The sequence below is a fragment of the Felis catus genome, chromosome D1, assembly GCF_018350175.1.
Source record: "Felis catus isolate Fca126 chromosome D1, F.catus_Fca126_mat1.0, whole genome shotgun sequence".
Taxonomy (NCBI): domain Eukaryota; kingdom Metazoa; phylum Chordata; class Mammalia; order Carnivora; family Felidae; genus Felis; species Felis catus.
In genome coordinates, this window is record NC_058377.1 from 2,014,509 (window position 1) to 2,032,202 (window position 17,694).

At 45.4% G+C, this 17,694-nt stretch overlaps 1 protein-coding gene across 9 annotated transcripts in view; it reads left to right on the forward strand.

Annotated features, from left to right (window-relative positions):
• Positions 1–9,361, forward strand: part of DYNC2H1 (dynein cytoplasmic 2 heavy chain 1) — a 353,260-nt gene extending 343,899 nt beyond the window's left edge. For 8 of the 9 annotated variants that reach the window (XM_045038203.1, XM_045038204.1, XM_045038198.1 and 5 more), the window contains 2 exons: positions 1,015–1,065; positions 6,564–9,361. In XM_045038203.1, the coding sequence (XP_044894138.1) occupies positions 1,015–1,065; positions 6,564–6,824 (312 nt within the window). In that variant the 3' untranslated portion in view covers positions 6,825–9,361. Of the gene's footprint in view, positions 1–1,014; positions 1,066–1,484; positions 1,546–6,563 lie in introns of those variants that run through there. The other variant, XM_045038206.1, reaches the window with a different exon arrangement.
• The last annotated feature ends 8,333 nt before the right edge of the window (positions 9,362–17,694 follow it).

Consider the following 17,694-nt stretch of genomic DNA (forward strand, 5'->3'; position numbering starts at 1 on the left):
CCACCCTCCTCCTTGGGAAAGTGTGCCCACAGACGAGTCCTGGGAGGAAGGCTGCGCGAGGCCCTGGGAACACGGCCCTGGGGACGCAGAGCCACACTCCGAAGCACCTGAAACCCAGAAGATCAGCCCTTGGGCTCCTCGTCATGTCAGCATCGGGGAGCAGGAAGTGCACGGCCCATGCCCTGGTTTCTGCCACTTGCTTACGTCCGAACTCAACACACGTTTATTCAGTCAATGGTTAAAGCTGCTTCCGGACACCTTAACCGTCAGATCTGTCCCCGGATTGTTTTAGATCGTGCCCCCAAATCAAAACCATCCTCAGAGACTGTTGTCCATCGCTAGAGACAGCTGAACACTCTCCAGAATTCCCAAGGACATCACAGAGATTCCTTCTAAAACATCTGAGTCACTTAGGGCAGCATCATTGTCCCTGTGTGATCGCTGTGAAAACACAACCACTTTCCCTGTAGCCCTTGAATAAAAAAACTTTGGAAATTAAAAGGATGTTGGAGATGGTCTGGTTGAATTTTTATCTTATTCTTACTTTATCGTCATACCTTCCTAAATGCTTCACCGACCCTTGCACAGTAGGAGGGAAATTAATTCTCAAAGTTTCATGAAAGAGATGAATTTTGTGCTGGACAATCACGAATCTACATTATAAGGAGCAGAGCATATTCCTGCGAGGGTCCAGAAGCTCTAGCCAGTTCCCTGCCTTAGTGTATCTGGAGCCTTTCCAGATGGCAAGACTGAAAACTTCCCAGTGGATAAATGAACATACTCAAATACTTAAGTGGTTGCTGGAAAGACAAGAAAAACCCAAGCAGAGGGGGTTGGGGAGGAGAGCCTGTGGGGAGGAGAGTCAAGGCCTCATAGCTATTCCCTACATGGAGACACGCCGGTCAATGTCTGGTGTTCACAAAATGGAAGAATGAGTATCAACCGGAGTATTATGCTGCAACCATTACCCATTCTGATTATTCTGTGCCTGATTTGTCTTCTCCTCTTTTCCAGTTCCTGAGAACTACCGCTAAAGGGATCAAGTCAATAGAAGAAGGTCCAAAGGTAAAAGCAGAGATAAGGAATTTGCTAGGATTCAGCACTGTGGGTGGATGATCTTTCCTTTCTCCTCATTTTTAGAGGTGACTTAGGTACTGGTTAGCATGGTGGGGTAAACAAGAAAGTGTTGACAGGAAAGCCAAAAGGTAATGAAGACCCCAACTTAATCAAATTTTATATTTAGGCTGTTGTCTGATCCCATTATCATTCTCTGGCTTATTTAAAAAAGCCAACGACACCAGTGTGAGTTTGGAGGTTGCGTTTATTTCTACTTGAAATAACCCATAGTTAGGAAAACGGGGTTTGTTTGAACAAGAGGGGACTCTGCTATGGTGGTAACATTCTGGGCATTGCTGCTAACTGGTCTGTACTTTTAGTTCCTATTTATTTTTTTTTACAAATAGACTCTTTAATGATTATTTCAGAGAGAGAGACAGAGATAGAGAGCATGAGCAGGAGAGGGGCAGAGAGGGAGACACAGAATCCGAAGCAGGCTCCAGACTCTGAGTTGTCAGCACAGAGCCTGACATGGGGCTCAGACTCACGAACCATGAGATCATGACCTGAGCCGAAGCCGGACGCCCAACCAACAGAGCCACCGGGTGTCCCACTGGTCTGTACTCCTAAGGTTGCTTCCCTGCATAGAAGGCATGACTGTCTGTGCGTTAGACACTACTGTGCATCTCCCGGTTTTCACTCTCCCTGTTGCCAGAACACCATAGTGTTTACCTGGGCTGGTGGACACTCAGAACAAAGCCATAACCCTTCTCTGCCTTCTACTCGAGTGGAACCTGGAGACTCACTTTCGGCCAAAATGCTGAATGCAGATATGATATGGTAGCTTCCTCACAGGGCACGGCCCATACGCCATTTCCTCTCTGCTGCCCAGAGACACTGTGACCTTGGGCCACGTGTTTGCAGCCACAGAGGATGGAGACACTGTGGAAGAAGCTGGGACTCGGGGGGGCATAGATGCCCTGGAGCATTTAGCTGTGGACTTCGTTTATGCAAGAGAGATTCAGCACCCCTAGAGGAGAATGTTGTGCTCTCATAGTTCAAACAAAACACTAGTTTTTAAAAATTAAAACCATTTAGAGATAAAATGTAAACCTAAAAATTACAACGTGTAAAGTTAGCCTTTCACATTCTGAACTAATTCCGTTCCGATTTCCTTTATCCGCAAACTTTCTAGTCTGTTTGTAACATATGTTATTACGGAAGAATTTACTCAACTTTTTATAACCTCAACTAAGAGTTGGTTGGGATTTGACTGTAATTTGCACTTGATTAGATTATTTTAGAGAAAAGCAAAAATAGCATTGTACCTTGGCAGACATCTACAACCAGCGCTGTATGGGGGTAGGCGGTGTTACGCCCTGGTGAGCACGGCACTGGCATAACGAGCTTGTCTGGTTACCAGTTGTGCCTTTGATGAGCGTGTGTCACATGGTGTGTCCACTACACTCAGGACAAGAGTGAGAAGCAGCAGAGGGGGCGGGGAGAACAGGACAGCCTGTTGCTCGGGCTTTTGCTTCCAGGCTCAGACGGACCCCGTGCTTCCGTGCTAGGTGAGAGTCCCGGCCCGGCCCAGACCCGGCCCAGACAGCTGCCTCTCCGGGCGGGATACCTGGGAGTCTGGCTTTCACTGAATGTCTTGGGTTATTTTCACGACAGTCGCTGCTGCGGTAGAGGTATCCCAGACCCCCAGGCAGAGTGTTGTCAGGGAAGATTGCGGGTAAGATTTCCAGCCCCACAGAAACCCTGAAGAAAATCCAGAGGTCAGGCTGACCACAGGATTCTGCAGTGGGGAATGACTGGAGTCCTTGGCGGGGGGAGGGAGTTTCATACACTGCGTGTAAATGCTAGATTGCTTTCTAGGTCACAATCTCCCTTTTTTTCTGAAGAAAGACACGTGAGGGTGAAAATTGGAGACTTAAAAATCTAAGCTTTTGTGCTTTTTCGAAATTTCATTTATTTAATTCCTCCTGTATTGTGTCCCACTCTCCCCTAGGAAATGTCACCACCCTTTCTTCCAGCCATTTACTTAAACCTCTTAGGGTAATCTTAAAAACCAACTTTCACAATTCTTTTTCTTCCTCCTTTTAGTTCATAGATAAGAATTTCTTGAAGGTTATGAATGCCTTAGCTGTTTTGATACTGTTGTGTCCTTATTGTCTTTCTTCTGGGACCAAGGGATCAATTTTAAGTTTCTAAGTTTTCTGAGCATTGTTGTAAGTTTTCTTCAGTTACACTCCTGATAAATTTCTCCCATTCGTCCCGCGTTCTCCTTTAGGAAACCCGATTCATCTTGGGCTGCTCCTTCATGTACCTTCTTCCATAAGTTTATCACCCTCTCCCGAAGTGTCATTTCTATTATTTCCTCTGCAGTCTGTGTATGTTTACAGAGTCTGTCCTCTGTCCCATTAATCTGGTGTTGAAACTTCGATTCCACTACTCACGGTTCCAATGAGGACTTGTTTATCGGGGAACCTGGGCTAATCTATCCTCGTTTCTGATCTATCCTCGTTTCTGATCTGTGCTTCTAGCTTCTGTCCCCCTGACAACAGATGACAGGGATTTCCATCAGATGAGATGTTTCCTCCTCCTCTTTCCTGAGGAAACGCCACCCCACCCCGTACAACTGGGGCAGATGTGGGTTTGGTCGCATGAACACCTCCTTCTGGCAGCCAGCGTGTTTTCTTACGCTTCGTGTCATGACTCTGATGACCCGGGGGGCCTGGCCAGGGCCCCTGATGTGCAGGTGGGAGGGCAGAGCGTGGTGAGGGTGTCCTGGCATCAGCTCGCCGCCCCCCGACCCCACCCAGGGATGCAGGCTTGGCCGCACCCCTGCGGGAAGCAGCCCCTCTTTCTTATGGTCAGAGGTGCTGTGACCCGCCCAGTGCCAGCAGAGCCTCTGGCCGGCTACATGTAGGGCGGCTTGAAGACCATCCCGGTCATTTCCGTTTGGTAGAAGATGACACACTGGAGCTCAGGCGTCCTTCCAAGGTCCGCAGCAGGTCAGTGACCGGGGATAGTGGCTGAGAGTCCTTCTTTTCCGACTCCCTTTGTCGACCCAGAGGTCAGTCCTGGACTTCCTGGTGGATTTTAGATCACAGCAGCTTTGAGGGCCACTGGTTTTCGCTAGGGTCGTATGTTTGAAGAAATTTGAGGAGCAAAGGGAAAAATACCAACTGTTTTGTCGAGTCCCCTTGAGGTTGGCCCTGAGGATGGAGCTGGGTCGGTCGTGACGGCTGGTGTCTCATCTGTGGCCAGGAGCCACGTGACAGCCGACCATTCACACAGGTGATCCAGCCTTTATCCTTTTTTACGTGCTCCTGTCGAAACTGTGCCATCACTCGTGGGGGATGACTCTGCCCACTCAAGAGGGCACTAAGGGAAACTATCAAAAGACTGATTTGGTGAGGGAGGATCGGGGTTAGATTACTTTTACAACGTCCCTTAATGAATCAGGCCCCGCGTCCCTGCGTCTCTACAATGGGGCTTTGCCGCAGCTCCCCCCATGGAGCCCCCTGGCCTCGTGACTTGCTTTGACGAAAGAATGCCACAGGTGAGGTCATGCATCTTCTGAAAGGAAGCCTTCTGAGAATGTGCAGCTTTCTTTTCTCCTCCTCCGTGTCTTTGCTGCCTTTTGAGTGGCCTGGCTGCCTTTCTTTCTCATGTAGAACAGGAGAGGTCAGAGACAGAAAGACCCCGTGAAGAGTGAGTGTCAGCTCCTTAGGGGAACTGATGGAATCCAGCCCAGCCCCACTGCCGACACAGTGAAACCTCACCAGTGAACTCAGGTCTGGGCAGCAGGGCGACCCACAGAATTCGGGGACCCCATGATTGTTGTTTGAAGCGCGAAGCTCAGGGCTGAGAAACTGATGAAGGATTTAGCCTAGACGGTCCCAGGAAGCAGAGCCTGAGACCAATCTTTGCTTCTACTTTTCAGGGGCACTGGGATGAGGGCACAGGGGTGAGGGAGGGCGGGAGGCTCCAGCCTCACGACCTCGGCACCAGCTTTAGGCTGCACCTGTTAGCATCATGACACTGGGCATTGCCAGTCACCCTGTGACTCTGGGCAACCCAGGCATTCAGACCAGAGCTCCGAAGTCAGTAGTGGCTTGGGGATGGGTGGTGCCAGAAGAGCAGGAAAATGGACAGTGACCTCTGGCATAAGGCTTGTTTTCCGGTGATGATAACGTTGTGGTTCGCATTAGTGGTGATGGTTGCACCAGTTTGTGGTTGTAGGAAGACCCATTGAACTGTTTAAGTGGGTGAATCTCGTGGTTTGCAAATTACATAGGACTCAAACAGTTCAAAATGCATCACGGACGTTTCACAGGTCGTTACTGACAAAGTCGTGCGTTGTAGGTGCAAAATAACATTCTAGAGTCTGCATCTGCTGAAATTTATTCTAGCATTCTTAGGTGAATGGAACGCAGGTTTTTTTCCCACTGTTTTTCTGCTACTAACAACACTGCTTCAGTAAATATTACTGTGGGTGTATGTTTGTACTTCTCCGTGCTAGATAACACCTAAAATTGTTGGACCAAATTACCTGTACCTATTTAAGAGATGCTGCCGGGTTAATTTATGAAAAGAAAAGAGCAATTCACCCTTATAGCAATAGTAAACGAGACCATTCACTTCTTGCCCAGAATGGAATCAATCTTTTTAACTGTGGCAAATATGGAGGGAACAGCAATGACTCATTATGCTTTAATTTCCATTAAAAGACAGTGAGATTAAACACATTTTCTTCTGTTTATTAGACCTTTCCATTTTCTATTTGTGTACATTTCCTCTCTAACATTTTACCAGGTTTCACTAGATTTTCCTTTGCATCTTTTTAATAACTTGAAGAGCCTCCTGATTTTCTGCTATTAATCCTTTACCTGCCATATTTTTCCAACTCTTTTTTCTCATTCTGTCTTTATCTTTCAGCATAATAAATGCTTATTGTTGGAGATTTAAAATAAACAAATGCAATAACCTAACCAGGTTACCTGTAGACTGTACCCTTGTTGTTATGACAATCTGGGTTGAAATTTCAAATAAAAAGTGAAAATTTCTTCTTTTTCCACTTTATTTCCTACCACACTTTTGAAAATATTAGATAATAGAAAAACGAATAACACTGTATTTTAACCGGAATTAAGATAAAAACTTTTTAAAAATCAAGGGGAAAAATCTGGTTTTGATTTTGCTTAGGAGTCTATGCCAGATGGAAAATTTCAATTTTTAGGAGATACACTATCAATATTTTCTTTTGTAATTTCTGGGTTTTCCATCTATCTTAAAAATTTGGATTAAATATCTAATTATGAAAAATGAAACTAAAACATAGTATAATCTTTCTATTAATACAACCTTGGGGGTTGAGGTAGAGAGAGAAGGTAGTTTCTGTCTATGACACAGAATGTATGTCTAATTCTTCATTTTTCCAGATGGCCTTCTCCTTGAGCCAGTAAGCAATAAATTCAGCTTTGGCATGTTAACAGGTTTTGCTGTGGTTGCTGGAGGAGAAGACACTCAGCGTGGCAAAATGCAAGCATCGAGCCCCAGTCTCCACCTTGGTCAGTCTTCTGGCTGCATTTGACTCACTCAGCATTCCCGTCTCATGTTATCCTCTTGGCCTCAGGGGTAGCGAGAGACTCCTGGCTTTTGTCCCACCTCTCTCCTGGCTTTTGTCCCACCTCCTGGCCCTTCGATTCTCTGTCAATGTACCTTCTCCTCTCAGACTCTCAAAGTACCAAGCTTAGCTCTGCAATGGCCTCTGTAACTGATGAACATCAAATTTATACCCTTCTCAATTCCAGATGCATATTTAATGTTTACTCCACATCTGCCTCAAACATTTAGGAGTCCTCTCCATTCGAAAGTGAGCTGTTGATTGTGACTGCCCTCCCCAGCCCCCTCTCCTCCCTTCTGTTGTCCATCTTCCCGAAATACACCCCCAGTCACCCAGTGGTTCGGCCAAAACCCTGGGAAATCAATCCTGATTCCATTCCTCCTCTCAAATCCCACATCCAATCTAGAATCAAGTTGGTTGGCTCTACCTTGGAAATACGCTGAGAATCCAGCAATTTCTCGCTGCCTCCAGCAGGTGGCTCCAGTCATGATCCACCTCCAATGTCTCTCTTCCTCCCAGAACGTTGGAACAGACCCCCACCTGGGCTCTTGCATTTCTACTCTATTCCCATCAGGCTACTTGCCACATGGCTGTCATAGTGATGGATTTGTTTACAAAAGAGGCGAATCTCCTCAAACCACCCCAGAGACTTCCCAACCCACCCAGAGTAACTGCCAGCAAAACACATTTTCTGACCCTGGGAAACTGAGGCTTGAGACATACTGGTGGTACAGGATGATACAGAGATCCATTGCCAAACAGTGTCTTCAGGCGGGATTCTCAACCTTGGCTCTGGGATGGGAGCTCATCCCAGGTCATACAGCTAAGAATAACGGAGCCAGAATCTGACCCCCAGGTGTCTGCTTTAAAAGCCTGAATCGTTTGGTCACATTGTGACACTCTAGGCTCCGAATTCAGAGTTGAGGCGCAGACCTCCTGGTTTCGGAATTCCTAGTACATGGCAAAGTGAAGTGATGCAGTGAAGGAGAGCAAATGGAGTCGGGTCAAGTTTGGGGGAGCTCAGGGTTGTGGAAAACCTCAGGAGATGTGGGACGAAGGGTCAAGAGAAGGTGGAGCTCGTTCTTGGCTTTGGCAGCATCTGTGTGGTGTGAGTGAGAATCCTGGGGCAAACTTATAGGAGACACCTCGCATGCCCCTTATCCCTGCATCATGTGGTCAGAAAGCCCAGGTCTGCATCCTTGGAGGAAGGTAATTTCTGATGCACCTGTGTGCCGATCTCTCTTGTCTCCACGCACCCTCCAGCTTGCCTCTCGGGCTTGCCGTCCACAGGCCCAGAGGACTCTAGACGTGTCCCTTGTCTGTGCACTGGCCCAGCTTCCCATCCTAAGAGCTGTTCTTTGTAGAACAGCCTAGAACAGAAACTGGTTTAATGTTAATATTATAAAATTTGATCAGCTTCCAGGAATGGATGGATCACCTTCTGTTTGATAAGAAATATTCAAGATCAATAAATAACACGAAAGAGACAAAAATTTTTCACAAAGTTCCAAGTGGAACAATATGCATTTGAGACCTTTCCAGTGTGTCTACAAACCATTGTTGGACTTGACTCTGGGGAGTCCACCAAGGAGAGGACATTTGTACCACAGGAGAGAATAAAATGTGTTTTCAGGGAATGATAGCAAGAGCGTTAAATAGATTATTCTAACTCGGCCCCATTTTATTATATAAGTAATTTATCTAACTTTTGGAGTATTGTTAGAAATTCATCACCCAAAATGTACTATAGATCTTCCTTTAAACTCTTCATGTTTAAGGAATTAAGGTATTCTATTCTCATTTCTTAAAGAAGGTCCTACAAATTGTCATATATGTTAGCAATTCCATTTATTTTTAAATTTTTTAATGTTTATTTTTGAGAGAGAGACAGCAGCAAAGCGAGAGAGAGAGAGAGAGAGAGATTGAGAGATTGAGAGAGAATCCCAACCAGGCTTCAAGCTGTCAGTGCAGAGCCCGATGTGGGGCCCGAACCCACAAACCAAGAGATGATGACCTGAGCTGAAATCAAGAGTTAGATGCTTAACCAACTGAGCAAGCCAGGTGACCCAGCAATTCCATCTGGAAAGAATTATTTTGGAGGAAAGAGTAATTGCATAAAGGATCACAGACTTAATAGAAGTGACTGCAGGGTGTCAGTGATGACAGGGTTTTGAAGGGAAAGAGGAAAAGCCAATAAACTTACTTTGCTTATATTCCAAAATATTTTGAAGTTGATTGCTGAATAGAAGTCAGTGACAACCAAGCAAGCAAACCCTACAAGCCCATTATAAGGTTGAGCATCACTGTAACTGATGAGGAAAGGAGAGCATAGTGCTTAAGCGAGCATGTTTAGACGCACATCAGAGTCTGACAATGCATTTTTGGTTCAATAGTCCTTAAAATAAATGCCCTGTCTTCGCCATGTTTTCCTTCTTCATTGCAAGATGGCCTTTGATCCTCTGACAGGTGGTGCTGGTGGTTGGGTGACTGTGCTGCACCCCGTATGGATACCCTTCCTTACCCCAAACTTATGGGGTGTGGGCTTTTATGATCCTCATTTAACAGTTTGGATGTCAAATTATGTGCAGGACACATTCAGGACTACCATAGAATATTCTTGAGAGAAACAGAAGATCCAAATAAAGGAACAACTACCATGTTTCTGAATTGGACTCCATATCGTCTTTATGTCCATTCTCCCCAAACTGACCTACAGAAACAATGCAATCCTAAGCAAAATACCAGCAGGCTTTCTTGGTGTGTGTGTGGGGGGGGGGGGCAGAAATTTTAACTTATAAAACTTGTGTAGAAACTCAGAGGACTTAGAACAGTCCCAACAAATTTTAAAAAATGAACAAAAAAGCCCACCCAATGTTGGAACTATTACTCAATTTTAAGACATTATGAAACTCTAATAAAAATATTGTAATGACATAAAATAGATACATTCGAACAGACTACACCTCCAAAAATAGACACCTAATTCTACGGTGAATAGATTTTTGACCAAGTCATCAAAGCAACCCAATGAGGAACAAAAACTACTTTCAGTGAATGCTGTGGGGCCAGTGGACAGCCATGCACAAAAAAAAAAAAAAAAAAAAAAAAAAAAAAAATGCATCGATCCTTGGCTCTCTGGAAGAAGAAATTCCCAAGAAAATGGTCCTAGGCGTAAATGCAAGTGCTAAACCATAAAACCACTTAAAGCATCAGAGAGGTTCTCAGTATTCCTGACTGTGGCAAAGATTTTCTAAAAGAATGCAAAAAGTTTGAACTATAAAAGAAAAAAAAAAATGATTAAAGTGAACTTCATAAAAAATTTCTTGTTCTTCATAAGACAGTGGTATGAAAATAAGTAAATCTTGACCTATGATAAAACACTTGGAAGACATAAATCTGACAAAGGATTTTAAAAAAATACATAAAGAAATCCTATCTCAGTAAGAAAACAAATGACCTAATATAAAAGCAGGTCAAAACCTCGAACAGCACACTATATAAGGTACACTTGGCAGATAAACATGTAGAAAGATCTTCAGCATCTTGGTTATTAAGAAGCTGTAATGAAGACCGTGAATTACCACCACACACCCTCTAGAATGTCTCAGTGTCAAACCATTGTCTCCAACAATGGTTCCTGAAAGTGAGAAGTTCCAAGATTCTTGTGAAATGCTCGTGAGGGTGTAAAATGGTACCCCCACTTCGGAGGACAGGTCTTCAGCCACGAAAAAGGGACATACCTGTCCACGAAGAAACCGCCACATGAATCAGAATGGAAGCTTCATTTCTAAGAAGCACAACCCAGAAATAAAATGACAGATAAGTGCGTAGATGAAGGAATTATGGTAATCCACATGGTGCAATAATGCTCAGCAACAAATAGGAGTGAACTATTGGTAAACACAGCCACAGAGATGAATCTCAAAATAATTATGCCAGTTAAAATAAATGAGAGAGAAGATGTTTTGCCTGTATGATTCTATTTACATAAAATCATGGAAAGTGCCAACTAATCCATAGTGATGTGACGCAGATCATTGTGGTTGCCTTTCAATGGTGATGGGTGAGGCAGGAGATTTTAAGGGCTAAGAGGAAATTTTGGGTGTAATCCATGTTCACTGGGGGAAGTCGATGCTTCACAGTTGTACACAAGTATTAAACGTACCAACCTACATATTTTAAACATGCAAAGGTATTTGAAGCACAATTATTCCTAATTAAAACTTTAAAATTAAAAAAAAGTCATTATCGTTTTAACAAAGGTGGATTTTCTGTGCCTTTAAAAAAATGATTTTGTGTTTGCACCATTATGTTTTCTTTTTTCTTCAACACTCTAAGACCACACCACTCTTGTCTCCTATTCTTGATAGACAGTCACAGAATCATACTGCGGTCCTATAGCGTGTTGGGCCGATAGCAGACTTGGCCATGAGCTGGTGCTCATTGATGAAATAGACGAGGGTGACACGTTCTTTGAAGAAGATTTAAAGCATGCTGTCTATGCTTTCATCGGCGACACATTACTTGAGTTGTGGTCATATAATACCATGCTTTATACCCACTAGTGCTTGTCCTAAACAGGCTGAAAATCTCCATGCTTCCTCGATGTCTCAGAGGCGGCAACAGGCTGGGGTCTGACAAATAACCCAATGCCCTCTTTCCTGAAAGGGGACAAAGGTCAACAGAAGGCTTCCCCCTCTTTTCCTTCCTTTCTGCTTTTCTCCTCTTTCCCCTCCTGCCTCCCTTTCAGCAGTCATCACGTGTGCTCTGGTTTGGACCCCACCCTAGGTGTCAACACACGTGATGCGGTCCAGCTCCCACGGAGCAGAGAGTCCACTGAGGCAAACAGAGAAATAGACCAGAAATTGCATGCGCTTTGACAGATGCATACATGCATTCGAGCACAAAGCAGTCAAGATGGAGAACATTTCCGTCATTCTACAAAGTTCTGATGCTGCCTCCCACCCAAGTGAGACCTGTTCTCATTTCCACAATTGTAGGTTAGCGTTTCCTGGTCTCAAACATACGAGTGGACAGATCCTCTTACGTGGTCTCCTGGTCTCGCCGTGCTGCGTCCTTGTTCCCAAGCCAGCCTCCGTCACTGCCCCTTTCTGCTTTACTCCTCCCCCTGAACGACCTCAGCTGAACCGCAGACACCCGTGTGCCATCCGTGCCCTTCACAGGACTTGGGGTCATGTCCTGCCACCTGCCTCAGTCTGGGACCGGGTACCGTATTCTGGGAGCCCGGGGCTAGAGCCCACTTGCGGTGAGAACCCTACAGAAGGTCTGAGGGCTCACGGGGACCTCCAGGGAGACAGAGGCAGATGCCGTCCATGGGGGCCTGACAGCCAGACTACCTGCATCTGTTTTCACTGGTGGGGCCTCCAGGGCAGTGTGTAACCAGGTTGGGTCAGAACTGTTCTGTTCCAGGGTGCAGGTAAGTGGGCCAGCTCCCTCGAGGTGAACGGATGGGGGAGGGGGGCCCACCGGGGCCAACGAGGGCAGGGAGACTTCTCCACAGACACACATCAGGGAAAAGGGGCTAATGGGTTCCATTTGTGTGTCCCCAGGGGAATCTTTAAGTGTGGAGGCAATGGAACAGGATCCGTCTGTGGACAGACGGGGCCGCAGGCCGTGCGGGCTTTGGGAGTTAATGGCGGAGGGAAGACAGACATAGGGAAGACTCAAGGAAGACAGAGGCAACCCATTTATGGGTTTTTCTAGGAGAAAACCCCAGATGGTCGGGGGAGGGTAGAAGACGGGGATATCCATGTTCGTGACTCGAGGGGCAGTGTTTCTACACTGACGCTCTGGAGCCCCTCCCATGCTCAGGGAGAGGAGCTCTGTGTACAGCACACGAAATACTGCGTGCTCATCTAAATATTAGCAAAATACATATGGATTTTGTGGGGATTCTCCCTTATCCTTGAGCCTGACATCCTGTCTTCATGCCAGAGTCTGGACAGGATTCCGTACATGTAGAATCTCTCACTGAAGCTTGGCTGTTGTAGCAGCAGGTTATTGGACAGATTGCCCATGACTCTTGCCTTTGGGCATTACCTCCAATGTGCCTCTGTCAACATTTACGCACCCTAAAAACACCCCGAAACCGTCTCTGGTTGATCAAAGAGCAGGACTTGTCAGCACTTCTTAATACTTAACCTCTTTTAACAAACAGAAAATACTTGCCCCTTTGCTGTTGTTTGAAGTTCATAAAGCAATTCAATATTGTGGCTAAAAACAAAGCCAGGCAAAGTCAAGTTCAGAGTGTGCACTTTCAACCACGTTCTCACGGTTTGGGGCCTCATTTTAAGCAGATGCCCCAACTGATGCAACAGCTGCTGCCTTGAGACTCGGTGGGTTTCTAACCAAGCCATCACCTCACAGGTATGCTTTTTATAGGTTATTTTTTCGGATCGCAAACTAGGTCAAGTTTTTTTCATGTGGTCGTGGTCTTTCCAAATGTTTCTTCTTGTGGTTGACTTTTAGTTTCGTAGCATGGTGGTTGGAAAATTTGCACGACACGATCTCAGTCTCATGGCACTTGTTGAGGGCTGATTTGTGACTTGGTATGTGATCTATTCTGGAGAATGCTCCACATGCACTCAAGAAGAAGGTGGATTCTGCTGCTTCAGGATGGAATGTTCTGAATGTATCTGTTAAGTCCATCTGGTCCAGTGTGTCATTCACAGCCACTGTTTCCTTGTTTATTTTCTATTTACATGATCTATCCATTGATGTAGGTAGGTAGTTTAAATCTTTATTCTTTGCTATTTAAGTAAATATACCATTTCCTTAGAAAATTGTATTCTGAATAGGTACAGCTTTAATCTTTTCCTTAACATGTGTGTTTGTCTTTCACAACAGTCACGGCTGGGGGAATTAACCACAGTGAAGTCAGAATACCGAGTCCCCTCAACACCCCCCACAGGTCACAGACATCAGCGCTCAGGGACTGCTGGCCTGAATTCATGGTGTAATGATGGACTGGTTCCCCGGGACTTCGGAACACCTGTCCTTCATACATTACACAGTGACCCCCACCCTGCCTTTTGTTGAAATTCAAACATTGGCCCTTAGCGGATAGCTCAAACTGCTTATCACTTGGCTGGGTTTCTTTTCTTTTTCTTTTTTTTTTTTTTTTAACAGTTATCTGTGCCCTTATCTTGGTATTTCAGTCCTCTTACCCTTATTTTATAAAAATAACTCTATGGTGGGGGAAGCGCTAGTGCTAACACCAGCCTTAAACAGCACAGTGCTTAAAAACTCAGCCTAATTGAGATAATCATTCGAGGAGCTGAAGCAGTGACTTTTTAGCCCCAATTAGATGCTTAATGAATTAAGCTGGCTGACTATTAATTATGAAGAAAGGGAACAAAGTTAAAATCTAGAAATAAGTGAAACGATGGAAGTAGGGGTTTTAGATTGTTTCTAAAAGGCAAGTTACTACGGAGACTTTTGTAACGTTTTAGGTTCGTGAGAATAACCTACACAGAGTTCTTTGACTCTCAAAAAGTAAGTTTTTAAGTTAATTTTAAGGACATGGCTCATAACAAAAATAGGAGTTGCTCCAAGGAGTCACAGCGTAACCTCTAGGCTTGGTATAGAGCATCACTGTCAATGTAGCCTCTAGGCTTGGTAGAGAGCATCACTGTCAATGTAACCTCTAGGCTTGGTAGAGAGCATCACTGTCAATGTTTTAACATTTTTTTAGCGAGAGCACTCACGCACAAGCAAGGGAGGGACAGAGGGAGAAGGAGAGAATCCCAAGCCGTTTCCATGCTGTCGGCACAGAGCTCGACACAGGGCTACATTTCACAACTGTGAGATCGTGATCTGAGCTGAAATCAAGAGTCGGATGCTTAACAGACTGAGCCACCCAGGCGCCCCTGAAGGTAAATCGATAGGGTAAGTAGAATAAAGTGGCCTCCCTAATGGGATGGGCCCCATCCAATCAGTGGAAGGCACACTGGAATAGAGGCTGACTCTCCCCCAAACAGGAGAGAATTTCCCTCTGCCTTCCTTGCCGTGGGACATCAGGTTTTTCCTGCCTTCACAGTGGTCCTCACACATCGACTCTTTCCCAGTCTCAAGCCTGTGGCCTCCCCACTGGAACCACGCCATGTGGTCTCCTGGGTCTCCAGCTTGACCACAGCTTTTGAGACTATTAGCGTCCAAAATTGCATGAACTGATTCCTTACGATAAACCTCAGTCTTTCTGGAGAGCCCAATACACTAACACTGCCAAATAGAAACTTGTTTGCTCAGAAGTGGCCTACAAATCCACATCTTGAAAACGACAGCAGTCCCTTTATGTCCATTAGAAATCCTCCCTAAAGCCTGTGGTCCCTTCCCCCCTGCTACTGCACCCACGGCTCTGAGCACTGCTACAAACTTTTTGTGAGCCACAAAAAGTAACCCACGTGAGTTCGACGTGTCGAGAAATTCTGTGCTTTTATCACGACATCACGGAGGGCGGTGCATTGTTAGGACCACCGAAGGGGAGCTGAATTCAGTTGTTCTCATCTTTGAATCTGGAAGTCTTTGGGTTGGAGTTCCTACCCTGTGTCATCTGGTGTGATATCCAGGTACAGTACCAGAATGGAGCGGATTCTAGGACACCCCGCTGGTGTCAGAGACTTGCTTGGTGGTGTGGGGAGCCCTCCCCCAACACACACACACTGGCAATGTGTCATCAAGACACTTTTGGCATATGACACTGATGGATATGGGCTATTGTGCAATTGACACGATGTTTTATCTCAGAGATTTATCGGCCACTGAAGTCACTGTTGTCTTAATGCTCTACGTAAGCACTAAGCACAGATCTAACGAATCTGAGAAAGACCTTCCTGATTCTGAGGTAAGTGGCCTAAAAACCACACTGAGAGACTGCATAACTGCTAATTCATACAGATTAGGACTCATGGAACTATTTCATCTAGAAGTGAATGGCAACAAGCAATGGTGACTTCAAGGCCACAGAGCACCTCTTAAATTAACAACCGATACAACTGTATTTCACAGGTTTTAATTTCATTTTTTATGGACTACAAATCTTAGAAAATTAGGAACTGGAGTTAGCTTGGAAGGCATCTGTCTAAAAAATAATGTTCCTGAGCGTACCATTGTTAAATCTCTCCAGATAAATGGAGTTTCCTCTGTCGGTTTCTGTGCTCGCCTAAATCCTGTAGATTGAATTTATTATCTAATTTATCATCTAATTCATAAAAATGCAGATCAGAAACACCATGTTTATTTCTTTTGACCATGCCTCTAAGAGTAGGACTTGGGAGACAGAGAGGAGAGTCAGGGAGAGCCTGGGACCCACTGCTCCACCCTGTGCGTGAAGGTGACAGGCTGTGGGCAAGGTGGCCAGTGCCACAGGTGGCCAGCAAGGGTGGCAAGGTGACCCTTTTCATTTCAACCAGGCTGTTAACTTGAGAAGCATATGCACAAAGGGAGAGCCCACGCCAGGAAGGGAAAGGCTCTAGGCTTCATTGCAGAGTATGCTCGAAGAAGAGTAAGAAATGTGGTTATCGAACCACAGCCTGTTGTTTGGGGGCCCAAGGCAGACTCGTCCAAGGCTCCGGTATGATTAGAGAGGCTGTCCTAACAGCTACGAGTATCATGCATTTACCATGTACTATGCACAGTACTGAGTACTTAAACCTATCATCCTCTCTAATCCATGCAAAGGCCCAATGGAGCCAAAAGTCCATCCTACCCCTGCGTGAACTTAGCACACCTTCCTAAGTGAGGTCACACTAAATGCAAGACCTGAATCAAAGAGTCTGTGCCCCTGGAGCCCTGCAGGCAGGGTGTGGTGTGCTCACATGTGTGTTTGAGGCTGTGTGTGTGTGTGTGTATATAGTGCAGAATGGCAGACAAGCCTGGTGGGGTCCCCTCTGGTCACAGCAAATGGAGGGAGGACCCACCCGGGACCCTCAACGTCAGGGCAGATGCAGGGCAGGAGTACAGCAGGCAGTGACTGGGGCAGCAAGGGGCACAGGACGCATCCGTGTTTTGATTCTCGTCTCAAATGAAGACGGGTTTGTGAACCGGGAGCTGAGCAGGGGGCTAGCTAGCAAATGGCTGTGTGGGCCTCTACCCCACACAGGCAGTGCCGTGTTCTAGACTTATGTCAACGGGAGGCAGTGCCTTGTTCCAGAAAAATGTCAATGGGAGGCAGTGCCTTGTCATAGACTAACGTCAACAGGAGAAGCAACGGCTTTAGATTACAGCTTCCAGAAAAATTGCCAACCCTGATTCTTTTGTCCCCCAAATTCTCTGTCCTGAAGGGTTATCTGAAATCCTACCAACAGAAATCTGTAATATGAAATGGGACGGAGAAAGGAAGACCCACCACAAGGACTCCTGGGGGTAGAGATCCCATGTGACGTGTGGTTGAGCGACTAGAGCAGCGTCAATGGACGCACTTGAGACTCATCACAGACTCTCTTCCTCGGAGCTGTTAGCTCACTTCAGAGTGATGTAGACCATGAGCTTTGGTTCTCACGATTTTCTAGAAACCATTTCCATGATTCATTGGAGTTTTTTCCCATTCAACTAGAAACATAAAAATTCAACAGTACAGAACAATCAGACTGCTCACCAACAGCTATTTGGTATAAATGAAAAAGTTATTCCTAAATCATAAAAAAGTCACTTGAGCTTTGTCAGACTGTAATAAAGTCCAAAGCTCTATCCCACACCCAGACTCAATTTATTAGTTTCTGAAACTGACCATGTGTCAGGGATGCTGATTAATTACCCTGATTTTGCAAGCCAGGCATGCACTAGGAGTGATTTTCCTTGACAATTTGCATAAAGATTGCAAAAAGAACCCTAGTTTCTCTATCTGCCCCATGTCAGAAGCAGCTTGAATGGAGCCCGTTTTAATGACAGTAGTGTTCAGTGTCCGCCCTCCCGTTTAATTCTTCAAATTTACTCAGGCATAAATGGAATTTGCAAATGTTCAGGATCTATAAATTATTCGT